Source organism: Scyliorhinus canicula, chromosome 20 (assembly GCF_902713615.1).
Source record: "Scyliorhinus canicula chromosome 20, sScyCan1.1, whole genome shotgun sequence".
NCBI classification, from domain to species: Eukaryota; Metazoa; Chordata; class Chondrichthyes; order Carcharhiniformes; family Scyliorhinidae; genus Scyliorhinus; species Scyliorhinus canicula.
Window position 1 is genome coordinate 24,198,875 of NC_052165.1, and position 25,138 is coordinate 24,224,012.

Genomic DNA, 25,138 nt, shown 5'->3' on the forward strand with positions numbered 1-25,138 from the left:
ATTAGATGAGAGAGAATAGAAAGCAAGGTTAACGGATATTCAATGGATTAAGGGAGTAAAGCTTCCATAGTCCCAGATGACCATAGACTGCTTTCCCCTTTGAGGGGGAGAAGAGCTAACTGAAGATGATTTAACCAGAGGATCACCACAGCTCAGACAAGGTGCAAGGCTAGGAAGGCAGGCCCTCTCTGATAACCTCAGCCAGCAAGGAAATAGACACTCTGCTGCTGGTCTCACTCTCCATTACAAACCAATTGTCCAACCGAGCTAAACTAAGAAATGTAGATGGAATGCACCAAGGACCTTTCCTGGAATGTCCTTTGATTTCAATTTCTACAAATTATTTCACAGCAGGCATAAAACTTATTTCAGCACATCTGCTGATGAAATGGTTTACCATGCCTTTGTTGGTTTCAGATTCAGGTATTCCAATATTCGCTTGGTTGATCTCCTATCTCCCAAATACAAGCCCATTCAAAATTCTGCTGCCCTGAAACATCCTTAATGTAGAAAGATTGGACTGTTTTCCTTGGAGAACAGATGGTTGAGAGAGTTCTGGTAGAGGTATTCAAAATCATGACAGATTAGATCGGAAACAATTCTTCCACCAGTGGGAACAGTTAAGGTCATTGGCATAAGAAACAGGAGAGAAACAAAGAAAAACTTTTTCGCATAATGCTTGGTTGATATCTGGAATGCACTGCCAAAGTGTGTGGAGAGGCAGCTTAGGCATTCAAAGGAATTGTATTATTGCCTGGGGGGGGGGGGGGGGGGGGGGGGAGGGAAAGAGTATGCAGGGTTACAGGGAGAAGGTGGTAAATGGCACCAGGTAAATTCCTCAATCGGAGAGCCGGCACAGGCATGACGAGCAAATAGCCACCTTCTGTGATGTAACAATTCTCTGATTCTGTGACTTACATAAAATCCCATTCACCCATCCAGCATGTGGTCACTGACCTATATTGCCTGCCAGCATCAAGCCACCCCTCCCTCCACACAGGTTTACCAACAACTTCAATTTCACAATCTTGTGTTCAAATGCCTATATTTGAACACCGGGAAGGGGGATGACACATGGACTCAGAATTACCACTGGAAAAATTAAAGTCATCTATTTCTTCTTCATGCAAAAGATTAAAACATCAGTTTTATTACCAGTGGCCAGTGAAGCACATTTCAAAACATGAAAATAGGAATTAAATGAATATTTGAAAAAAGGAAAGAAAATGTGTAAAGGTCACAGAAAACTCCAGTTGAAAAGCAAACACTATCACAGATGTAATGGACGGAATGGCCTCTGCTCTAATATTAATGAAACTACAATTTCAGATGATTAAAGAGCTGTTATTCAAGTGTAACCTGTGTAGATACGCTTATTTTTTAATTGGTCACACAAAACATTTGTTTTATTTCAGATAATTTAAACTATTTTAAAAGGTGCACATTTAAACAAAATCTCAAAAAAGCATAAACATTTTAATGCAAAATTATTACATATACTAGAGATCAAGAGTATGGATTAAATACATCAAAAAGTGTGACATTTACTGGATTTTGTATACCATGCCAAAAAAAGTTCATATTCTGAATACTACTTTACATAGAATATTTAGGCACATTATAGAAAGCAGAAGTTTTATTCACACAGACAGACTTCACAGCAATGTGAATTTTAACTGAATTAGTACCCAGATAAATCAATCCACTTTTCTAATTTATACATTTTGTATGTAGCTCTCCGTACAAATCCTACTGAATCTGCTTTTTAAGACAGAAGATTTAGTCCAAAGTTTAGAGCATACAATCTAGCAGTGCAGCAATCTTTCAAGTGAGATTAACTGAGATGCTGTTGATCTTCTCAGGTGGCCATAAAAGAATGATGAATAGGGAGTGATCTTTCCTGATGGCCTGGCCAATATTGCACCCTCACCCAAAAAGATGATGGGCAATTTTTCCTAAATGTTTTTTTTTGCAGGATTTTGATGTGCCATATCAGCTTAAATCACAACTCTATCATTGAAAAAGTACTTCAGGCAATGAGATCCTGAGGACAATAGATGCTGCAGGATAAGTTATTTCTCAATATAATTTCAGAATGTACTTTCAGATAATTCAAAACTACAACCAAATTTCTGGCTTTATAAATGTTTGGTTTTAATTTATTGTAGTTGATATGAATGTCCAAATTGCAGACCGTGTGTCACATGTGACCCATGAAATTTGGGCAACTCAATCTTACTTATGTATATATTTCTTAACTGCAGATTTGCCCAGTTAACATTTTGAGTTTACAAAGGTTTGTTTTGGGCACGATCACCTCATTGGTGAATAAATCCTAAAGATAAATCCTAAATCCAAAGATTTGTTTGCATCATCAACATAAGTTATATGCTAATGATTGAAAATACAAATGTGTACTATGTGGCCTATGAAGGAAAAAGTTTGGACAATCTTCGTTTAAATATTATACAAATTGAAATTCCAGTGTTTTTGCCATTGAGTTGTGTTTAAATTATTTAGATACTTAAAAGTAACTTAATATTGGACTTCATTAAACAGCAATTGTACAATGCCTATGCAAATTTACTCCCTGGAGGAGAGATTAATGGGGTTTGTATGAAGAATTTCTATCCAAGCTAGGAGCAGGAGTAGGCCATTTGGTCCCAAAACCCTGCTCCACCATTCAATAAAATCATAGCTAATCTCCACCTCAAATCCACCTTCCCACACTTATCCCACATCACTTATCATTCAAAACCCCCTGAAAGTGCAGAAGGACACCACTCAGCCCATTGAATCTGCACCGAACCTCTGAAAGAGCACCCTACCTGGGCCCATGGCCCCACCCTATCATCCCTGTAACTCAGTAACCCCACCTAACCTTTTGGAGACTAAGGGGCAATTTATCATGGCCACTTAATCTGTACATCTTTGTACTGTGGGAGGAAACCGGAGCACCCGGAGGAAACCCACCCAGACACGAGGAGAACATAAAAATCCACAGTCACCCAAGGCTGGAATTGAACCCGGGACCCTGGTGCTGGGAGACAGCACTGTGCCACCATGCCACCCTAAAATTTACTGCGGGTGCTTTGGCGGGATTTGTCCCCAAGACATTAGCCTGGCCATCAGGAATATAAGCCTAGTGACATAACCACTATGCCACCATCTTACCTCCCCTACTTGGCAGCCTTTACCTTCATCTGCACAGGCAGCAAACGCTTATATGGATAATGGCAAATACAGAAACCCTTCCTATTCTGATCTGCAGTTCCCTTACCTACCTGACTTGCAGTCACACACTTCTGTCCCTCACCACTAACTAGACTTGTATCACTACCTCAACTAAGGAATGTGACTGCTTCCTGTATCAAAGTGTCCAGGTAGCTCTTCTGCTTTGTGATTCTCCACAATGTCTGTGTCTTGGGTTCCGCTCAGCAACTCTGAACTGAAGTTCCCCAGAATCAGACATTTCAACAGGCAGGCACAGGTGTGTGGTGTTCAGGAGTTCCACAGATTCCCGAAATGCTGCAGTTGTACCACTACCAGTGCTGCCATCTCTAGCTAATCCTGTCTATATATTTAATTAATGTTTCATATGTATTAAATCAACTTAATTTCTCTTAGCTTTGTTCACAAATTACCTTGGTAGTTTAGGTTATAGGTAGATTAAATTAAATCCTTATCTGTAACTTACCCCTGCCACCCCTCCTTGCTGCAGGATTTCCTCCTGTGCCATTCAAACACAAATCTGCTCAGTAACTTCACTTCCTTTTCAAACTAAGGTTCACAAGCCCGCTGTCAAACATCGGATTCAAGGATTAGAAATTCTGCAAGTTGTGAAATGTAGATAGTATTTGTTTTCATGAAAAAGTATGATACTTGTGATACTGATGATCAGAAATGATGGTTGAACAGAAAAGCAGGATTTAAAAAAGGAATGGATAAACTTTAATTGTGGATATAGTTCCAGAATCACAGTAAGGAAACAAACGTGTGATTTGTAAAGAGTGCACTAGATGGATCAATAGTCTTCCACCTAAATAAAATATTATACAAACACATGAGTTGCTACAAATTGTAAATAAGTATTCTGCTCTAATGGAGGCATTTCCTAAATAAATCTTAATATAATTATGTAACAATGTGTATTATATTAATAAAGCACTTTGCTGAGAAGTAATGAATGATTAGGACTAGGCTTATTGATGGAGGAACCATGCAACATATCCAAAAGAGCAATAAGGAAACCTTCAAAATTAGATCATGAAGATATATTGTTCACTTCAACAAGGTTGAATTAGTATTTTAGTGCATCTTCATTTTAATTCAGTCATTTATTTGTTAGTGCAATATTCGTACGGAATATTTGATGCCAATAGATCGGGATATTTCTTCATTTTTTTTAAATAGTTAATTTCCTTGGCCAAAAGGGCCAGCTCATGCCTGGCAGAAGTAGAGCAATAAGGATGGCAGAGAAGAGGTTCACTGCATTGTTGTCCAGGATAGGTTTTCCTGATATGTGCCTTCCATTAGAAGTAATGTGATTGACAACCATTCCACTGTCTACATCAAAACCTGTGAAAACATAAGAATTATAAACATTTATTGGAACTCAGATTACACCAACTCTGTGCGAAACAAATACTTGTGTTTTGAACTCCAGTTCTGTACAATTTATTTATTCACAATGCATACCATATATAGTTGTGTAAAAGTCAAACTTCCGAGATTGTTTTTAGACATAAGTGTAAGGGGTCAGTTTTTACAGAGAATGTTTTGAGGGGCTTACTTGCAACTGCTGACAGCCAGCAAAAAAGTATATTGGAGCAAGGTGGATGTCTAAAAGGTAAGCTTCTAATAACCCATTTTCCTTTGGGCCATAGCTAGGACTGTTCACGACAGCTCAGTGAGCTCAATTCCATTTCAGAGAAAGTTTAACATGTACACCATTTACATGAACTCTGCAGTTTGTTCCAGTCTTACCTCAGTCATTTGAAAAAATAAATTACACTTTTACTCAAGTTTCCTGATATCTCAGTGGACTATTGCACCTATGCAGAAAGATCAAAAAACTCCTGCTTCAAATCCTGGTCTTTGCTATATTATTCTGAACACGCTTTGTTGAAGAGGAATGTCCTTGGAAAGTTGATTTTTACACGAGGTATGTGAAAAATTAAAGGAATTTTTTTGGACAAAGGTCAACTTTTACTCAAGTACATATAGTCAGCAAATTGTACATTTAAAACTTGGAACTCCAGTACAGTTTGAACTTAATCACAAAAATATACATTTTATATTCTAATAATTTGAACTGTTAAGCAGTATATTTTTGAGCAGACAAAGCAAATGTATTTCCTAGTTGTAGGTGAGGCCTATAAACTTGCCAACTTAGTTTGGAATGTTTCATTGATTTGTCAGCTTGCTGAAATGAGGAATAGTCTTCCAACGCATTAATTAAGGCATTTGCAGTGGTGAGATATTCATCCATTATGTATTCTCCTCTTGGAGAGGGAATATTGCAGCCAAGGAAGGGGGGATTCAAATACTCTAGTACCAGTAATTGGTTCATTCCACAATGTCTTTTATTCAGTGCACGTGGGAACAAAACAACTTATTTTCTTCACCTTTCAACACAGGGCTAAATCGCTGGCTTTGAAAGCAGGCCAGCAGCACGGTTCAATTCCCGTAACAGCCTCCACGAACAGGCGCCGGAATGTGGCGACTAGGGGCTTTTCACAGTAACTTCATTTGAAGCCTACTCGTGACAATAAGCGATTTTAATTTTTCATAATTAAAAGTATACAAGTAAAACAAAACAATACTTAATAACTTCAAGCACAAACCTGAATACTGCATTATGGCTCCTAGATAGGAATCTAAAATGGAACCGAGGAAACCGGCTGCTGCACCATATAAAACAATTGGCCACTGAGGTGGTGAAATATCCAGGTTCTCCACAAATATCAGCTGAGTTAATAGATAGGCTAATCCAACAACCATTCCACCAAGTAAACTTGATGCAAGGCCGACAAAGGTAACCCCTCCATTGGTACCTGAAAGAAAATAACTCCTTTTTGTCAGTTCAGGATTGTTCTGAACAAAGATTAAAGAATCAAAACTGGCAGAAACCAACTAACGGCACTGAAATAGTTCACAACCAGAATTTATTTATTTACCTATTTATGTATTTATCGTCGATCGATATCTGAAAACAAGCATTCGCACAGAAAATACTAAAGGAGATGAACTTGTTATAACCTGAGCATTCATTCATTTGTAAGAAAAAAAATACAAAGTATTTTGCAGCTGTAATGGATTTGGAAATTTATGAAAAGGGGCATGACAGCTGAAGACACGAGATTCATTTATTGAGATTGCAGAACCATCAATTTTCCACTCCAGAACCTTTTTTTAAAAAAATGAAACAAATGCATTTTGATGAAACTTTTGGAGTCAATTGTGATTCAGCCTTTCAAATTAAAATTTATCCTGCTTTACTGCAGTTTTGTGGAACATGTTTTTCAGACTTCAAAACGTCATTTCTTCTGAAAACGTAAGCCCAAGTAAATTGCTGAAATTTTTCACAAGACACCTAATAATAAATCCAACTGATTTAAGGTGTCTAACAGACTCTATCTAATGTGAGCAATGCAAGACCAAACAATCCTAAATCCCACTTAGGAAAGTAAAAATAAAGTGCCCAGGAGGAGCAGAAGAGATCTTTAGTTTTAAGGAATTTACCATTTTAGACTAGTGCTCAGCTGAGCCAAGATAAACTGTCCATTTAAAACATTATGCAAAGAAATATTAAAACAAATTAAAATAGTGAAAGCAGTATTGTCCATCTCTACCTAGTTACAAGTGTGGCTAAAACGACACTGTTTTAACCATATTCACCACTTTCATTAAAATTACCATACATACCATGATATATTACAGGTAAATGGAATTTGCACAGTAGTTAGTACTACAATCACAGCTCCAGGGACCTGGGTTCAATTCCAGCCTCAGGTGACTGTCTGTATGGAGCTTGCACTTACTCCCCGTGTCTGCATGGGTTTCCTCCGGGTGCACCGGTTTCCTCCCCAAAGTCCAAAAATGTGCAGGTTAGGTGGATTGGCTATGCTATATTGCCCCTGACCAGGTGGGGTTACTGGCTTACAGGGATAGAGGTGTGGGCTAAAGTAGGATGTTCTTTCCAAGGGCCGGTGCAGATTCGATCAGCCAAATGGCCTTCTTCTGCACTGTATGGATTCTATTCTATATTTAAACTAACGTGGCAGGGGGATGGGAACCAGATTAGGAAGTTAGAGGCCAGTAAAGAGGCAAGTAAATAAAGTCAGTAAGGTACTAGATAATAAACTCATTGTGACTAATGGGAAGAGTAGACAGGGAAGAGATGATGAACGCAAAGGGACAGGTGGTCTGAGCTGCGTTTGTTTTAATGCGAGAAGTGTAGCAGGTAAGGCAGATGAACTTGGGGCTTGGATTAGTACCTGGGAATATGATGTTATTGGTATTACTGAGACTTGGTTGAGGGAAGGGCAAGATTGGCAACTAAATATCCCAGGGTATAGATGCTTCAGGAGGGATAGAGAGGGAGGTAGAAAGGGTGGAGGAGTAGCATTACTGGTCCGAGATGATGTCACAGCTGTGATTAAGGAGGGCACTATGGAGGATTTGAGCACGAAGGCAATATGGGTAGAGCTAAGAAATAGAAAGGGTGCAGTAACATTGTTGGGACTTTACTACAGGCCTCCCAAAAGCAAGCGTGAAGTAGAGGTACAAATATGTAGACAGATTATAGAAAAATGTAGGAGCAATAGGGTGGTCGTGATGGGAGATTTTAACTTCCCCAACATTGAATGGGGCTCATGTAGTGTTGGAGGCGTAAATGGAGCAGAATTTGTAAGGAGCATCCAGGAGAGTTATTTTAGAGCAGTATGTAAATAGTCTAACTCGGGAAGGGGCCATACTGGACCTGGTATTGGGGAATGATCCAGGCCAGATGGTTGAAGTTTCAGTCGGTGATTACTTCGGGAATAGCGATCACAATTCCGTAAGTTTTAGAATACACATGGACAAAATCGAGAGTGGTCCTAAAGGAAGAGTGCTAAATTGGGGAAAGGCCAAGTATAACAAAATTCGGCAGGAGCTAGGGAATGTGGATTGGGAGCAGATGTTTAAGGGTAAATCCACATTTGAAATGTGGGAGTGAGGTTGATTAGAGTGCAGGACAGACATGTTCCTGTGAAAATGAAAGATAGAAATGCAAGATTAGGGAACCATGGATGACGGGTGAAATTGTGAGACTAGCCAAGATGAAAAAGGAAGCATACATAAGATCTAGGGGACTTAAAACTGATGAAGCTTTGGAGGAATATCGGGAAAGGACAAATCTCAAACGCGCAATAAAGAGGGCTAAAAGGGGTCATGAAATATCTTTGGCTAACAGGGTTAAGGAAAATCCCAAAGCTTTTTATTCGTATACAAGGAGCAAGAAGGTAACTAGAGAAAGGATTGGCCGACTCAAAGACAAAAGAGGGCATTTATGTGTGGAGTCAGAGGAAATGGATGAGATTTTTAATGTGTACTTTGCATTGGTATTCACCAAGGAGAGGGACATGACGGATGTTGAGGTTAGGGATGGATGTTTAAATACTCTACGTCAAGTCGGCATAAGGAAGGGGGAAGTTTTGGGTATTCTAAAAGGCATTAAGGTGGACAGGTCCCCAGGTCCGGATGGGATCTATCCCAGGTTACTGAGGGAATCAAAGGACGAAATAGCTGGGGCCTTAACAGATATCTTTGCAGCATCCTTGAGCACGGGTGAGGTGCCGGAGGACTGGAGAATTGCTCATGTTGTCCCTTTGTTTAAGAAGGGTAGCAGGGATAATCCAGGGAATTATAGACCTGTGAGCTTGACGTCAGTGGTAGGCAAACTGTTGGAGAAGATACTGAGGGATAGGATCTGTTCACATTTGGAAGAAAATAGACTTATCAGTGATAGGCAGCATGGTTTTGTGCAGGGAAGGTCATGTCTTACAAACCTAATAGAATTCTTCGAGGAAGTGACAAAGTTAATTGATGAGGTAAGGGCTATAGAGGGGCTGGTTTAGCTCACCAGGCTAAATCGCTGGCTTTTAAAGCAGGCCAGCAGCACGGTTCGATTCCTGTACCAGCCTCCCCAGACAGGCGCCGGAATGTGGCGACTGGGGGCTTTTCACAATAATTTAATTGAAGCCTACTCGTGACAATAAGCAATTTTCATTTCATTTTTTCATATACATGGACTTCAGTAAGGCGTTTGATAAAGTTTCCCATGGCAGGTTGATGGAAAAAGTGAAGTCACATGGGGTCAGGGTGTACTAGCTAGATGGATAAAGAACTGGCTGGGCAACAGGAGTTCAGGTCCATTGTACCCTGAAGGTGGCAACACCGGTCGATAGAGTGGTCAAGAAGGCATACAGCATGCTTGCCTTCATCGGACGGGGTATTGAGTGCAAGATTCGGCAGGTCATGTTATAGTTGTACAGAACTTTGGTTAGGCCACATTTGGAATACTGCGTGCAGTTCTGGTCGCCATATTACCAGAAGGATGTGGATGCTTTAGAGAGGGTGCAGAGGAGGTTCACCAGGATGTTGCCTGGTATGGAGGGTGCTAGCTATGAAGAAAGGTTGAGCAGATTAGGATTATTTTCGTTGGAAAGACAGAGGTTGAGGGGGGACCTGATTGAGGTCTACAAAATTATGAGACGTATGGACAGGGTAGATAGCAACAAGCTTTTTTCAGGAGTGGGGGTGTCAATTGCAAGAGGTCACGATTTCAAGGCGAGAGGGGGAAAGTTTAAGGGAGACTTGTGTGGAAAGTTTTTTTAAAAACACAGAGGGTGGTGGGTGCCTGGAACGCTTTGCCAGTGGAGTTGGTAGAGGTGGTCACGATAGCATCATTTAAGATGCATCTAGACAGAAATATGAACATGCGGGGAATAGAGGGAAGTAGATCCTTGGAAAATAGGTGACAGGTTTAAAGGATCTGGATCGGTGCAGGCTGGGAGGGCCGAAGGGCCTGTTCCTGTGCTGTAATTTTCTTTGTTCTTTGTACTCTTTGTTCTATACCTAAACCAGTCATTTTCAAACTCAGGGTCGCAACTCGCGGATGGGTCATGGAGCGATCGATCCCGTAGAAGTGCCCAACGGCTGCGACCAGCTTTTAAAAATGACAGCTGTGACCGGTTTCAGGAATGTCGGCCACCCTGTGCATGCGGACGCCCTCAGCCAGATGCAGCAGTGTAGGCCCAGAGCCCAGTAGGGCAGACCCCCTCCTCAGTAAGTCAGTGCTCTGTTCCAGGAGCAGATTAAAAAAATATATTTTTTAATCCCATTTGTCCTCCCACCAGAAGCGGCAGCAGAGAGCAGGTCACGTGCCTAGTACACTGACGTCACGTACTCGGGGCAAAATTACTGAGGGGAGCTTCCTCCGTTTTATAGCTGCCAGCAAGCAAGCAACAGGACTGCGTGAAGAACTGAATATGGATCTTTTTGGATGAAGAAAGAGAGAGGGTCAGACACACAAGCAGGCCAGGATCGCAACTGAATCTGTGGAGAGAGCTTCGTAGGCTAGTCTACAGCAGGCCAAAGCAGTGCTGATGTGAGCTCCAGGACCTCTGATGAACAGCCCATACAAAAATGAATGACAAAGCAAGTGAGATCATGAGGACCAAGCAGGCTCACCTGTCGGATTAACGGTAGGGTGGCACCCTGGCACTGGTACCACCTGGACACCCCGGGTGCCGTTCCATCTGACCAAGTTTTGTGGAGACCAGCTCGGAACGGCGCTCGCCCGAGTTCTCCAAGATGAGGGAGTTAGATCCCACGTCTTGGTTAGATTTCAGGAATTTATATTAAAGTGAGACTAGCTGTCTCACTCCAATGTGCAGATTTGCCAGAAAGTGATGTCTCGCGTGATTGCAGTAAATCTCGGGAGGCACGGCGAGCCGGTTAAATCCCAGAAGTGGGATCTCCCAGCATCTATCTACCGCACTCCTTTTCTGGCGCAACGCACCCGGTAGATCTTGCCCAGTGTGTATCCAGCCTAACAAAGAAGGACGCAATAGGAATCTGGGGAATTCTCTTGAATCATTTCTGTACCTTCTCTAATGTTTTCATATCCTTCCTAAAGTGTGGTACCCAGAACTGGCTGAAATACGCTCGCTTAGGTCGAACTGGAATAAATTACATTCAAGAATAAATTGTATCATATGTTTTTCTTTGTCAAAATAAATATTACAGGACATCTACATGGGAACAAAGTGGATTGTGGCATTCTTTATAAAGCATTGTGAATTCTTACCAGTGGGAACCTTTTCCCATGTGGTTATTAGCCTTGGTTGGCTTTTGCTGGCAACACTTCCAATCTCTGACGCCCAGGTATCGCCTGAACTGCAAGCCAGAGCTCCAAGGAGAGACAGACACATCCAAGAGGCAGTGTACTGCTTTGAAAAATCAATTGCAATTTCTCCTGGCCCATTTTCAATCATATAGAGTAAGGCAATCTCTGTAGGAACACCTCCATTACAGAACACCTGCATCCAGTTTCTCTGGCCACCTGTAAAAAATTATAAACATAAGATTCAATAAAGTATGAAAATACAGATACTGAGAAAGTATTGCGATGAAAATGCCCATCAGAATAGTTACTGACATGACATTGATTCTCAACATTCAGATCCAATTCTAGTGAAAATGATAATAAAATGGGATCCGATATAGTATTCTAGGCTTTCAAGATTGGATTCAATTAGTAAATTTAGGCTGCTGGAGGTATGGTTACGATTCACACGTACAATTTTACTCTTCTAATTTAGAATGGGGACTTCCATGAAGGCTTTTTAAAGCACACTTTATATTTAAATGTGAACTTTCTTGGATGTTCTTCATTTTGGTTGCCCCCTCACATGTTCCTCCCAAAGTTATTATTCACATAAAAAAAAAACAGCAATCATAAAAATGAAAATAAAAGTTCAATCACCTAAAAACTCAAAACACTTTATCTCTCAAAGTCTCCCAAGCCACATTGGTAGCCAGTTCCTCAGTTTAGCTGATGGGCTTTTGCAAAGCTTCCAGCTGCTAGCACCCAAGCTGCACCTCCATGTATTGAATTTTACTCTTCCAGTCAGTCATAAATGCATCTGTTCACACCTCATCTGCCTGGTGGCAAACTGCCAAGACCAGATTGACTACCCTGTTTACATTCAGACATATTTTACTGACCACTGAAGACTGCTTTTGGCCACTGCTGTCCACCTGGCTCTTCAGCCAGCCTCTAACTCTGCTACATATTAATTGTAAATCTAAGCCAGATTCCATGACAAATGCTATGGTAAACCATTGTGCTGATCTCCATTGACAGTCTACCATTTTCCTGCTCTTCAACTTTCAGACATGGTCAACTTAAGACTGGAAGTCAAATCAATCAGAATTATCGTATCTATACCATTCAATTAATCGATTTGAAATTGGCAAACTCAGTGGCATGGGGAACTTTTGATCTATTTTACTCTTGTTAATCAATTTCTTTGCCTTTTTTCCTCTTTCACTAGATTTGAAGAAGCTGAAAGAGCTGGCTGTTGCCAGAATTGTAAATTGGCGTGGAAAATGGAAATAAGGAGACTCTTTTTCTATGTTTTGCTCCAAATACAGGCATCAAAGTAAGTCCTTCTGTTTGGAATAATCTGACTGAGTCATGTGTGTGATTTAATAAAAAGAAATGCGTACTCCTGACGCAAACTAAGAATGAGTAGTTTATGTAAACCACATTGGCAACCACTCAGGAAAATCAATAGCACTTTTTTTCTGCCTTTTTCAGATTTTTCCTGTCTCTCGTGCTTTTGGAAACACATTGACCCAGAGACAGAAAGATTTGGGCCATCAGAAAACCAGACTACAACCACAAAAACAAATCAGGACTCTATGGAAGTCATGACAGGCTGACCTATATAGGATTTGCCCATGAAATTATAACTTAACGGGCAATTTCCCTGCCCCCCCGGGACCCTTCACAAAGACTCCAACTCGCATTTAGACAGGCATCAAATCACTAATTGATTATAATTATGGTAAAGTATGTAATCATTATAAATATTTGAAGAAATTACAATAAAGTAATTGCAATGTATACTGGTAGAAAATGCTTTCAGTTTTTCTATCTAATCAGCAAGTGTTTTGTTTTGTGCATAAACAATATGGATTGGCAACATTACCGTCCTTATATTCTGCATCCAAACGCTTTTTTGCTTCTGCCTTCCATTTTGTTAGTTTAGACGAGCTAACAAAAAAAGTTAGCAATGCAGAGAAGAAACTGAAATTGGCAATGGTAAGGATGAACCCGACAATCAAAGCTGGAACAAAGTTTGTAAAAATAAAACATTATGCAAAGAAATTGATTTTCCTTCAGGAATTATGCAATATGATTGGAGATATCCAATATATACTCAAAATTATTAAAAGAGTAACTAAAATTGATGAACTTTTAAAAAAAAGATTGTTGGGGAACTAACACATTTTACAACTAGAAATTTAAAAATGATTTTCTGAAAACATGAGTTTCCATTTTATTCCGCCTTAAACCATATAAAACCTTGCAACACTTTAGACACAGCACAAGTCATCGGAGCAGTTTACGGCTGTCCTCCAACCTTTTAACCCCTCCCACAATCCTTCCGGAGAGTTTGTCCCTCATCTACATTGTGAAGTTGGCTTTTGAGAAAGATGAAATATAGCCTCATGAGGATACACCTTAACTTAGTTACGATGAGCAACTTTAAAACTGTTGGCTAAATTCCATGAAGTGGAGATCTGCCATTAGTGTTGAAAATTCTGCCCAGCATTGGAGGGTAAATGATGACGGAATAATTCCATTGGTTGCTGAAATTGTCAGGGGAGTAAATATGGGATTAATAGAAAAGAGTATGTGAAGACCCGTTTCTCCATATAAGTCATTAAGAAGACAAAGTCCCATGCCACAAGGACTGCTGAATCTGCCAAATCATAATAAATGATGGAATTAAACATTTGAAGAAATTTTGGCTGGTTGACCAAATAGCATCCTCCTTTGCTCTGGATAGAAATGTGATGCTGAGTCTAGTAAGGTAGGAACAGAGCAAGATTATGCCTCAGTAAGATCATGGCTAACTAATGGAAAATAAGATGCTGGCGTACAAATGAATTTGCATCAATGTAATCCCTTTCACATTTTCAGAACAACTGAAATATTAACTTTGTTATCTCTCCACAGATGCTGGTTGATCTGCTAAGAAGTCCCAGGCTTTTCTGTTTTTATTTCAGATTTACAGCAGTTGCAGTATTTTGCTTTTGTACATATTAAACACATTGTCAAAATTTAATGGATTAAACCAGGCAACGTAAATGTAGCTTACAGCATCAAGATAAATCTATGAAAGTATTTTTGTTTTCGACTAATCAATATATGCTCCATTTGTTTCTAGAAGTTAAAGATTTGCGTATTATATTGCATTGTGTGGGAACTCAGCCAATATTTTATAACATCTTTGAGCTTTGGAATACTGCACACTCTTCTGACGTACGCAGTAATATTTATACTGATGCGCTCCCAAAATCAATTTCCTCCAGCTGAATTTGGGAAGACTGAAGCCGTTGTCTTTGGTCCACAGCTACCAATGCCATCCTTCTGTCTTGCAATAGTCTTGAGACCTATCCGTTTGCAACCTCGGTGTCATTTAATAATACTCTTTATTGTCACAAATAAGCTTACATTGCAATGAAGTTACTGCGAAAATTTATGCCATCTAATATACATTTATGTCTATTAATTTATGACTCGGAACATTTATGACTCGGAGTTGAGCTTCCAATTACTTATTTCCCCGACTTAGCCCAGTTTCAGCTCAACTGCTACTAAAACTCTTGTTCGTGCCTTCGTTACCTCTAGACTTCACTATTCCAACAGACTCCTGGCAAGGTCTCCCACATTCTATCTTGGGTAAACTGGAGGTCATCCAGACTCTGCTGAGCATGTCTTAACTTAAATCGTGTCCTATTCACCTATCAGTCCTGCTCGCAGATCTGTGTTAGCTCGTAGTCAAGCAATGTCTTGATTTTTAAAATTTCAAATCCATCCAAACCCTTCCTATCGCTGTGATCTCTTCCAGATCCACAACCCTCCAAGACATCTGCTTTTATCTAATTCTGGCCTCTTGATCATCCATCATTTTAATTGTTTCACCAGTGGTGAAAGTGTTTTCAGTGCATTGGCTTCAAATTCTGGAATTTCTCCTCCTTCTGTACCTTTTCCTTCCTTTAACATGAAATCTACCTCTTTTTATCAAGCATTTGATCATAGAATCATAGAATTTACAGTGCAGGAGGCCATTCAGCCCATCGAGTCTGCACCGGCTCTTGAAAAGAGCACCCTCCTGCAACACCTCCACCCTATCCCCATAACCCAGTAACCCCACCCAACACTAAGGGCAATTTTGGACACTAAGGGCAATTTATCATGGCCAATCCACCTAACCTGCACATCTTTGGACTGTGGGAGAAAACCGGAGCACCCGGAGGAAACCCACGCAGGCACGGGGAGGATGTGCAGACTCCGCACAGACAGTGACCCAAGCTGGAATCGAACCTGGGACCCTGGAGCTGTGAAACAATTGTGCTAACCACAATGCTACCGTGCTGCCCTTGCCCTGCCTTGATGGTCTAACTTAACATCCCCATTTGTGGTTTGATGTCATATTTTGCTTCATTGTGCTCCGGTGAAGCACCTTGGATCGCTTATTACATCAAAAACAAAGCTCTTATTTTCCCATAGCCCAACAAATTTCTCAGTTTAAATATAAATTAATACGGAGAAGTGTAAGGCAACGGAACAAGTATTGAAGTACAAACTCAATGGAAATATTATGAAGCTTCTCTAACAAAGCTATTACTGACACTGAATGACCGTTTGTGGTTGGGGGGCTAAGGTCGGTACCACCCTGGTGAACACTCCAGGTGTCCCAGTTATGGCTAGGAACTAATGTTCTAATCCATTGCAATCCTGTAGATTTTACCAGTCAATGTAATACAGTTTAATATAACTCTTTATATTAGACATCATAACAGAAAACACCTAACGGAATAGAAACATAAAATATTAAAATGTGATCAATTTACATTTGAAACTTTACCTCCAACAGCTCCACTACGATCAAGACTTTTCTTCTTTAGTGCACGTGAAGTAATAATTAGTGGAACTAATACAGAAAACAGCCATCGCCAAGGTGACACAGGTCGTAGAGTACCTATGGAAAGAAAAAGTCCACTGTAACAAGATACCAAAGTTCTTGTCATCTTCTACCTTGTGAGATATGGAATCCACAATGATCACACCACAATCAGAATCGGTTTTATTCATTTTAGGTTTACGATTAGGTTTTTAAACAAGTGTTACATAGATACATAGAACATACAGTGCAGAAGGAGGCTATTTGGCCCATCGAGTCTGCACCGACCCACTTAAGCCCTCACTTCCACCCTATCCCCATAACCCAATGACCCCTCCTAACCATTTTTTTGGACATTAAGGGCAATTTAGCATGGCCAATTCACCTAACCTGCATGTCTTTGAACTGTGGGAGGAAACCGGAGCACCCAGAGGAAATCCACGCAGCCACGGGGAGAACGTGCAGACTCCACACAGACAGTGACCCAGCGGGGAATCAAACCGGGGAGCCTGGCGCTGTGAAACCACAGTGCTAGCCACCTGTGCTACCATGCTGCCCTGTTATATTATTAAGATATATTATTAAGTATCAAAATTTGAAAAACGATTGAAGACAAATGACTTGAGATGGAGAAAAGTAAATCGAAAAAAGCAGAAGGGTTGAGGGTAGGGTGGGGGGGGCATGGTTTTTCTAATGTTATGGGCCAGGGTTTAGAGAACCCCAAAGTGTATCATGGAGTTCACCTGACCCACAACTTTTACTAGATTGTGGTATGGGCAGCACACGGCCCACTCTACAGGTGTGGTACAGCAGAAATCGAAAAGTATTTTTGAAAGAAAAACAATGTTTATTCTATGAACTCAAGTTAACCTTTTTAAAACATACAGTGAGCATCTTGGCAACCATCAATTCAAATACAACCCCCAAAAGAATACAACACTAAATAATCCTTACTAACTTCCCAAACAACATCCAGAAGAATCGCTGGCTTTTAAAGCAGACCAAGGCAGGCACGCAGCACGGTTCAATTCCCATACCAGCCTCCCCGAACAGGCGCCGGAATGTGGGGACTAGGGGCTTTTCACAGTAATTTCATTGAAGCCTACTCGTGACAATAAGCGATTTTCATTTCATTTCAGAAGCACATTAGGTTTACATTCACTACTGAAAACATTTATAATTCCGAATTCACCAAATGATCAAGAGATAGTCTTTTCATGACAGAGAGATAAACAGTACATCTGCTTTGTCTGGCTTCAGCTCCAACACTGAAAACGAAACTAAAACACATCCTGCAGCAAACAACCCAAAACTAAAGTAAAAAGCTGATAAGACAGCCCAGCTCCACCCACACTCTGACATCACTGATAAACACCCATTTCTTAAAGGTACTCTCACATGACACTAAATACTTCTGTTTCCAGACATATGCTATCAACATAATGACATCAAAAATGGGCTCAACAGCAAAGCAACTCTTAGGAGACAACACCCTCTGTTAATTGAGAAACAGAATTAACATTTTAAGTGCGATGTATTACTCTGATGTACAAAATAAACAACAATCTGGCAAAATACAACAAGTGACGTGGATCTGAGAAATGCAGATTGTATCCCTTATTCCAATCTAAAATAATCTGAGCTGAATTCCTCGTCTCAGTCTTCTTGCATATGGAGGCGACATGCAGGAGGAAAATCACATGATATTGGACTCAAATATTAACTCAGTTCCTCTCTACAGATGCTGCCAGAACTACTGAGTTTTTCCAGCACTTTTTATTTCAGATCTTCAGCAACTGCAGTATTTTGCTTTCATTTGCCCTTTATTGACTTTTGTTCGGTTGATGAATTATTCAGAAAAGTGTTAATACCTGTATTTCTTGAGCAGGAAATTAATTTTGCAAATAAAAGAGAGCACAGTTTATTGGGACAAATTGATTAATGGACCCACAAAATACACAATCCAAAGAAAAAAGTCTGCTTTAATATAGATGTTTAACTTGAAAACAGGAATGACAAACTAGCTTAATTGTGCAAATCTTTATTTCATGTATATTTTGTTGCACACTTAAATAGAACTATTAAATTCAGATATGCTTACAATGTGGTCAGCAGGATTAATGTATGAGTATACAGGGAAAACCTGAACTCAAAATATAGCATATTGAATCTGAAAAATTCTTATTTCATCACCTCAAACAATTCTGACTACTACCAGGACCACCAAAAGACTACATCTTGGTGCTGCCACATGCAAAGTGTGCTCTCCATTTACACCTAAATCTTAAAAGAACAAAGTGGGGTTGCTTACCATTTCCCATTCAAGTGAATAGAATGAGGAAATGTTACATAACCCACTCGTATGCATTACTGAAGGCTAATACATTTTGTAATGTATTTTAATCACTAGCTTGTTCCCTCTGAAGGCAACTTTTGAAAATAATATATATATCTTTTAGTCAAGGACGCCAAGTACTGGTAATGAAATGAGGATGCATTTACAAACAGAGTGTAGCATTGCAGTAACACTCAGAAACTGAAAAATGAATTTTAGATCCTCGGCTGGAGTGCAAACATGGTCTTCCCGAGTTTGGATCTTAACTTTCACCATGTCACTAGCACATGATAGGGCTTGGAACCAGAGAACTGAGTGTTGGTTGGAGATATCATTTGGAAATATTAATTTATCTCCAGTTCCACAAACTGTAGATTCACCGGGTTGCCCAATTTGGGTTTTTAAAAACCAATTTTAAAGCATGTTTAATATCAAATACATTTTATGAGTATTTCAAGTAACAGGAGGGGATTTAAATGTGTAACACACACAAAACAACCCACTTCCCACAACACAAAAGCAATCCACTTACCATAATAAGTACTGACAGTCATTGACACAATCCAAAATGACAACGATATGGCCACTATCAAACTAAGGATAATCATGTTTTCCATCATGTTCACCAACTCTCTGTAGGACGAGTGTCGATGAGTGATCCAGGCATTCACAGTACCTAAAAGAAAAGAAAGTAGTAATATTTCCACCACCAACCAGCAGAAATTAAGAAAACCAGACAACAGCTCTTGGGTGCCCTGAGCCTCTGGCGAGCTGGTGTCTTTGTTGCAAACGATGGTTCGCATGGGACTGATTCAAGTGAAACCGGGCACCGGCTCAGCTGATCTGGTTCACGATACCTCTGCTGGCCGCAGGTTGGGGAAGCATGATTACCATTTTCCTCCAGGGAAATTACCATTTTCCTCGCACTGTTTGCAGACAAACTGTAACCGCTGTGGTGGATATCTAGAGAGGCGGTAGGTTTAGCCTCTCCCCTTCACCCGGCTCGTCACAGATAGGTCGGGCCACACCTCCTTCCTGGAGCAGCTCCCGGACCCACGTCAGGCCCCTAACCTCACACCAGCCACCCGCGAATTGACAGTAATCCCAGGAAGAGGCATGGAGGAAACTTCCGCCTTCCAATTTCTGACCAATCAGGAGGCTGTAATTGATTGGGGGGGGGGGGGGGGGGGGGCAGTCAGAGCGCCCCCCGCAGGCCCAGCGGCGCAATCAAATTAATTCCACTCGCAAAGAAAGAGCTACATTGATGTGGCGACCTTGGGACGTCCCCAAAGCGTTTTACTTTCCACGTGAAGCGTCTTTGATCACCTGGGGCCAGGATTATGCCGCGGGAACGAGAACAGAAACGTCTGGGAGTCAGCGTGGTCAGTCCGCAAATCCAGAAGTTGTTGGCCAGTGACTCTACTCATCTCCAGGAATCAACCATGCTGTTGAAATCCCATCGGAATGCAATCCCTGGATTGACCACAGCTTCCACTTTGTTATCAGTCTTGCTGCTTAGACCCTGAAAAGGCGACACATTATTGAACAGGCTGTTTAACAACAACTTGACAGTAACTGTTAAATACTCTTATTTTTCACCTTTAAGAACATAGAACATAGAACAGTACAGCACAGAACAGGCCCTTCGGCCCTCGATGTTGTGCCGAGCAATGATCACCCTACTTAAACCCACGTAACCCGTATACCCGTAACCCAACAATCCCCCCATTAACCTTACACTACGGGCAATTTAGCATGGCCAATCCACCTAACCCGCACATCTTTGGACTGTGGGAGGAAACCGGAGCACCCGGAGGAAACCCACGCACACACGGGGAGGACGTGCAGACTCCACACAGACAGTGACCCAGCCGGGAATCGAACCTGGGACCCTGGAGCTGTGAAGCATTGATGCTAACCACCATGCTACTGTGAGGCCCCCATAATGGTAAAAAAATCCTCATTAAAAAAATTATCGAACCCGGGGCCATGAGGCAGCAGTGCTAACCACTGCACCATCGTGCCACGCACCACATTCCTTCCATGCTGGCACAAACATGATGGCCTGATTTTTGTATAGGAAGAAGGAGGGCAGTGGGTTGGCAGCAAGTATTTGATACCAGTCAGGTCAGAAGCTTGGAATTATGTGGAGTGTAACTCACCTTCCATCTCCCAACCACCTGTCCTAAAGGCACCATCCACAAGGCCAAAATCGGGAATACTCTTCACTTGCCTGGATGCATGCAACTCCCAACAACCTCAACAGGGGAGGCAGTGACATAGTAGGCAGGGGAGGTGTAGTGGTATTGTCACTGGATTAGTAATCCAGAGACCCAGAGAAATGCTCTGGGGACTCAGGTTCAAATCCCACCACTGCAAATGGTGAAATTTGAATTTAATAAAAATCTGGAATTAAAAGTCTAATGATGACTGTGAAACCATTATCAGTTGTCGTTAAAAAACATCTGGTTCACTCTTAACTTGCCCCCTCAAGGGCAATTAAGGATGGGCAATAAATGCTGGCACAGCCTACAAAGCCCATACCCCATGAACGAATAAAAAAAAACATGCAGGACAAAGCAGCCTACTTGATTGGCACCCCATCCATCACTCCATCACTCCCACAAACAAATATTGACAGCAGTAAGATGCACTGCAGCAACCCACCAATGCTCCGTCAACAGCACCTTCCAAGCCCATGATTTCTACCACCTAGAAAGACAAGATGCATGCCCACCTGTAAATTCCCCTCCAAGTTACGTACCAACCTGTTCTTGGAACTATATCGCCGTTCTTTCACTGTCAAAATGTTGGAACTCCGTTCCTAAGAGAACAAGGGCTTTACCACATGGAAGCAGCCAAGAGAAATTAGGGCTGGGCAACAAATACTGTCTTAGCGTACATCCTCTGACAGAATTTAAAAATTCTTTAAGTTGCAGACAGATTTAGCACAGCTTGTGGCAATTATTATTAATTGTGACTATTATTATTAGCTTTGGCACAGGCTTTGTGCCCACCCTACCCCCAACCATTACTATCAGAACCAGCAATCACCGAACGCAGGTGATGCATCATCAATTGGACTCGCGTTGTAGTGAAGTTCCAAACAGGCTTTAATAAGCTAGATGTGAGCCAGGCAGTGGTCGTACAGAGAAAGGCCGACTGCGAGCCAACACGAGCTCTTATACCCTGCCTTGTAGGCGGAGCTACCAACCTCTCAGCCAATCAGCGGGGAGTCACATGACCAGCCACAACCAATTGACAGAGAGGCACATGACTTGCTTGGGCCAATGGGCAGCGAGGCTGCTGTACCAATGGCAGCCTGGTTCTCCGGTAATATTTTAAATTTAGATTACCCAATTATTTTTTCCAATTAAGGGGCAATTTAGCATGGCCAATCCACCTACTCTGCACATTTTTGGGTTGTGGGGGCGAAACCCACGCAGACACGGGGAGAATGTGCAAACTCCACACGGACAGTGACCCAGAGCCGGGATCGAACCTGGGACCTCAGCGCCATGAGGCGGTTATGCTAACCACTAGGCCACCGTGCTGGCCGTTCTCCGGTAATATGATCTCTCTAGCCGTACTACCACAGCAGGTAAGCAGTTGATGTGGTGAGAACTAACCCCATAAAGCGTTACAGCTTTAATGCGAGTAACAACCATTGTTAGACATCTGACTTGGCTCTGAAAAAAATATATCTGTATTTGTGGAGTATCCTTAAATGTCTCAATGATGATTGCTTACTAAATTTTTAAACCTTTTTTTAGAATAATAGTTAAAAACAGCACTTCACCACATGTGTGTATCCCTTTTTTTCCCCACATAAAAGTTTTAAAGAGGTGACTTTTAATTTCCTGGCTAATTGTCTGAATATTGTTTAATGTGATACACATAATGTGAGGATGTAATGTCATCTCCACAGAGATTATTAGATCTTCCAGTGTAACTTTCTTTCAGGTCAGTGATGAGTGCCCTTGCTGCCCACTGACCTCAAATTCTGGGCTATCATCTAGCCATTTATCAAATAGAGTTTGTTGGACTTTGCTGCGCACAAATTGCCTGCCCCATTTTTCTATGTCAGAAAGGTGATGACACTTCAAATGTATTTAATTGACTGAGAAGTCCTTTGGGGTGTTGTGCAAGTTTCAATCCTTAAATGCAAATTCTTTGTTGTACTGTAAAATGTATTACATGCCCGCGGCTACCTTTTATAGAATCCCTAGTACAGGAGGTCATTTGGCCCATTGAATCTGCAGTGACCATCTGAAAGAGAACCCTCCCTAGGCCCTCTCCCCTGCCCTACCCCACCTAACCTGCACACGTCCTCGCACAGTAATGGGCCTCAATTTATCAATATGCTTAAAATGCTGATTTGTTGTATAATCTTTGACACTCAATCTCAGAGAGCTATCTCTGTTCGGGCTCACTGAACAGAACTATAAGCCAAGTCGTTGGAGGAGAACACTATGAGATCAGGGAACCGTAACTTAAATAATTTTTAAAGTACAGCTAATGCTTTTGTTGGTCCAAGTATTGAATAAAGTGATGATGTGGAGATGCAGGCGTTAGACTGGGGTGAGCACAGTAAGAAGTCTTACAACACCAGGTTAAAGTCCAACAGGTTTGTTTCAAATCACTAGCTTTCGGAGCACTGCTCCTTCCTCAGGTGAAGGAAGCTGAGGAAGGAACAGTGCTCCGAAAGCTAGTGATTTGAAACAAACCTGTTGAACTTTAACCTCATGTTGTAAGACTTCTTACTGAATAAATTGAGGTTAGTGAGGGTCTAATTTTGCTTGCAGTTGCAAGTTAGAATTCAGGATATGAAAATATCTCACCTTAAAAAGTGTGACTGTTAAGATTATTTACTCACTGCTCCCCTATGTTCTGCCATTAACATATTCTGATTTCTTATGTGTCACTATCAGCACCCTTCTTAGTCTTGATCACCACCACTTACATTCCCATGGTCTTTCTGTCCACGACATTTTTGTTAGTCTCCACCTATTGCTGGCCCTCTATCCAGTCCCACTGCTCCACATACCGCCACCCCCACCCACCCCCCCCCCCTCCCCGCCACAACATTGTAAATCTGTTTACAACTCTTTAAAGACACTCATTCTAGTTCTAACTTTGACAAAGGATCATCCAGACTCAAAACATTAGCTCTCTTCTCTCTCCAGAGATGCTTGAAGAGTAAACCCTTTAGGGTTATGGTGTTCTGGCAGGAAAGTGAAGCCGAGTCCACAAATGATCAGCCATGATCTCATTGAATGGCGTGCAGGCTCGAAGGGCCAGATGGACCACTCCTGCTCCTAGTTCTTATGCTATCAGACCTGCTGAGAATATCCAGTACTTTCTGTTTTTGCTTCAGATTCCAGCATCCGCAGTAAATTGCTTTTACATTTATGTTAAGATTACTTTTCGAGGCGGCAGGGTGGCACAGTGGTTAGCACTGCTGCCTCACATCTCCAGGGACCCGGTTCAATTCTGGCCTCGGGTGACTGTGTGGTGTTTGCACTTTCTCTCCGCGTCTGCTTGAGTTTCCTCTGGTTTTCCCCCAGAGTCCAAAGATGTGCAGGTTAGGTGGATTATCCGTGATAAATTGCCCCTATCCAAAAGGTTTGGTCGGGTGACTGGGTTACAGGGATAGGATAGAGGCGTGGATTGAAGCCCGGTGCTCTTTCCAAGAGTCCGTACAGACTCGGTGGGCCGAACGGCCTCCTTCTGCACCAGAGGGATTGTATGATATACTTGAATTCCATTACAGATTAGCCATTTGATGGTGAAACTGGCAAAGCAGCAAAATGGCTTATTCATGTTCCTAATTTTGGTTGTATCTCTGGTGCTGCCATTCCCTGCATTTGAATGGCAAAAAATAATCCACTTTTTAAAAGTGATTTTTTTTTTGGAAAACATATTATTGAAGCATTTGTAATTTTCACAGTCCCTAGTGGTCCGATACACACAACAATATTACAATAACGTAACCAACTATCCCCTCGCACTAGCTCCTAACTACCCGTATATTAGATTCCCTGTCTCTTATTTTACACTGTCATATCTCTCATTTTTCTCCCCACCCCCTCTTTCTGCTGACATTGTTTTCCGTAAAAAAAGTCAATGAACAACTGCCACCTCCGAGCAAACCCCTGAATTGAACCTCTCAAGGCGAACGTAATCTTTTCCAGCCTGAGAAACCCTGCCATGTCACTAACCCACACTCCTGACTTTGGAGGCTCCAAGTCCCTCGATCCCAGCAAAAACCCGTCTCCGGGCCACCAGGGAGGCAAAGGCCAAAACATCAGCTTCTCTCCCCTCCAGGCTTCCGGATACCCTGAATATTGCCATTTCTGGACTCGGAGTCACCCTCCCTTCCAGGAGCTCTGACACCCGCAAATCCCTGCCAGAATCCCCTCAACTTCGGACATGCCCAGAACATGTGTACGTGACTCGCCGGGTTACCCCCACACCACACCTACCCTCCACTCCCTGAAAACATTTACTCATCCAGGCCACAGTCACATGAGCCCTATGAATCACCTTGAAC

General features: G+C 41.6%; 1 protein-coding gene across 2 annotated transcripts; it reads right to left on the reverse strand.

Moving 5' to 3' along the window:
- Positions 1–3,928: 3,928 nt before the first annotated feature.
- tmem19 (transmembrane protein 19) lies at positions 3,929–20,079 on the reverse strand. 2 transcript variants are annotated; one of them, XM_038780428.1, is made up of 7 exons: positions 19,912–20,079; positions 19,118–19,261; positions 16,215–16,328; positions 13,266–13,403; positions 11,357–11,611; positions 5,847–6,056; positions 3,929–4,578 (listed from the first exon to the last, which is right to left on the reverse strand). In XM_038780428.1, exons 2-7 carry the CDS (start codon positions 19,203–19,205, stop codon positions 4,406–4,408), a joined length of 978 nt encoding a protein of 325 aa, XP_038636356.1. In that variant the 5' UTR covers positions 19,206–19,261; positions 19,912–20,079; the 3' UTR covers positions 3,929–4,405. The 2 variants fall into 2 exon arrangements, with proteins under 2 accessions (XP_038636356.1, XP_038636355.1); XM_038780427.1 differs by lacking the exon at positions 19,912–20,079 and adding an exon at positions 19,499–19,682.
- Between the last annotated feature and the right edge of the window lie 5,059 nt (positions 20,080–25,138).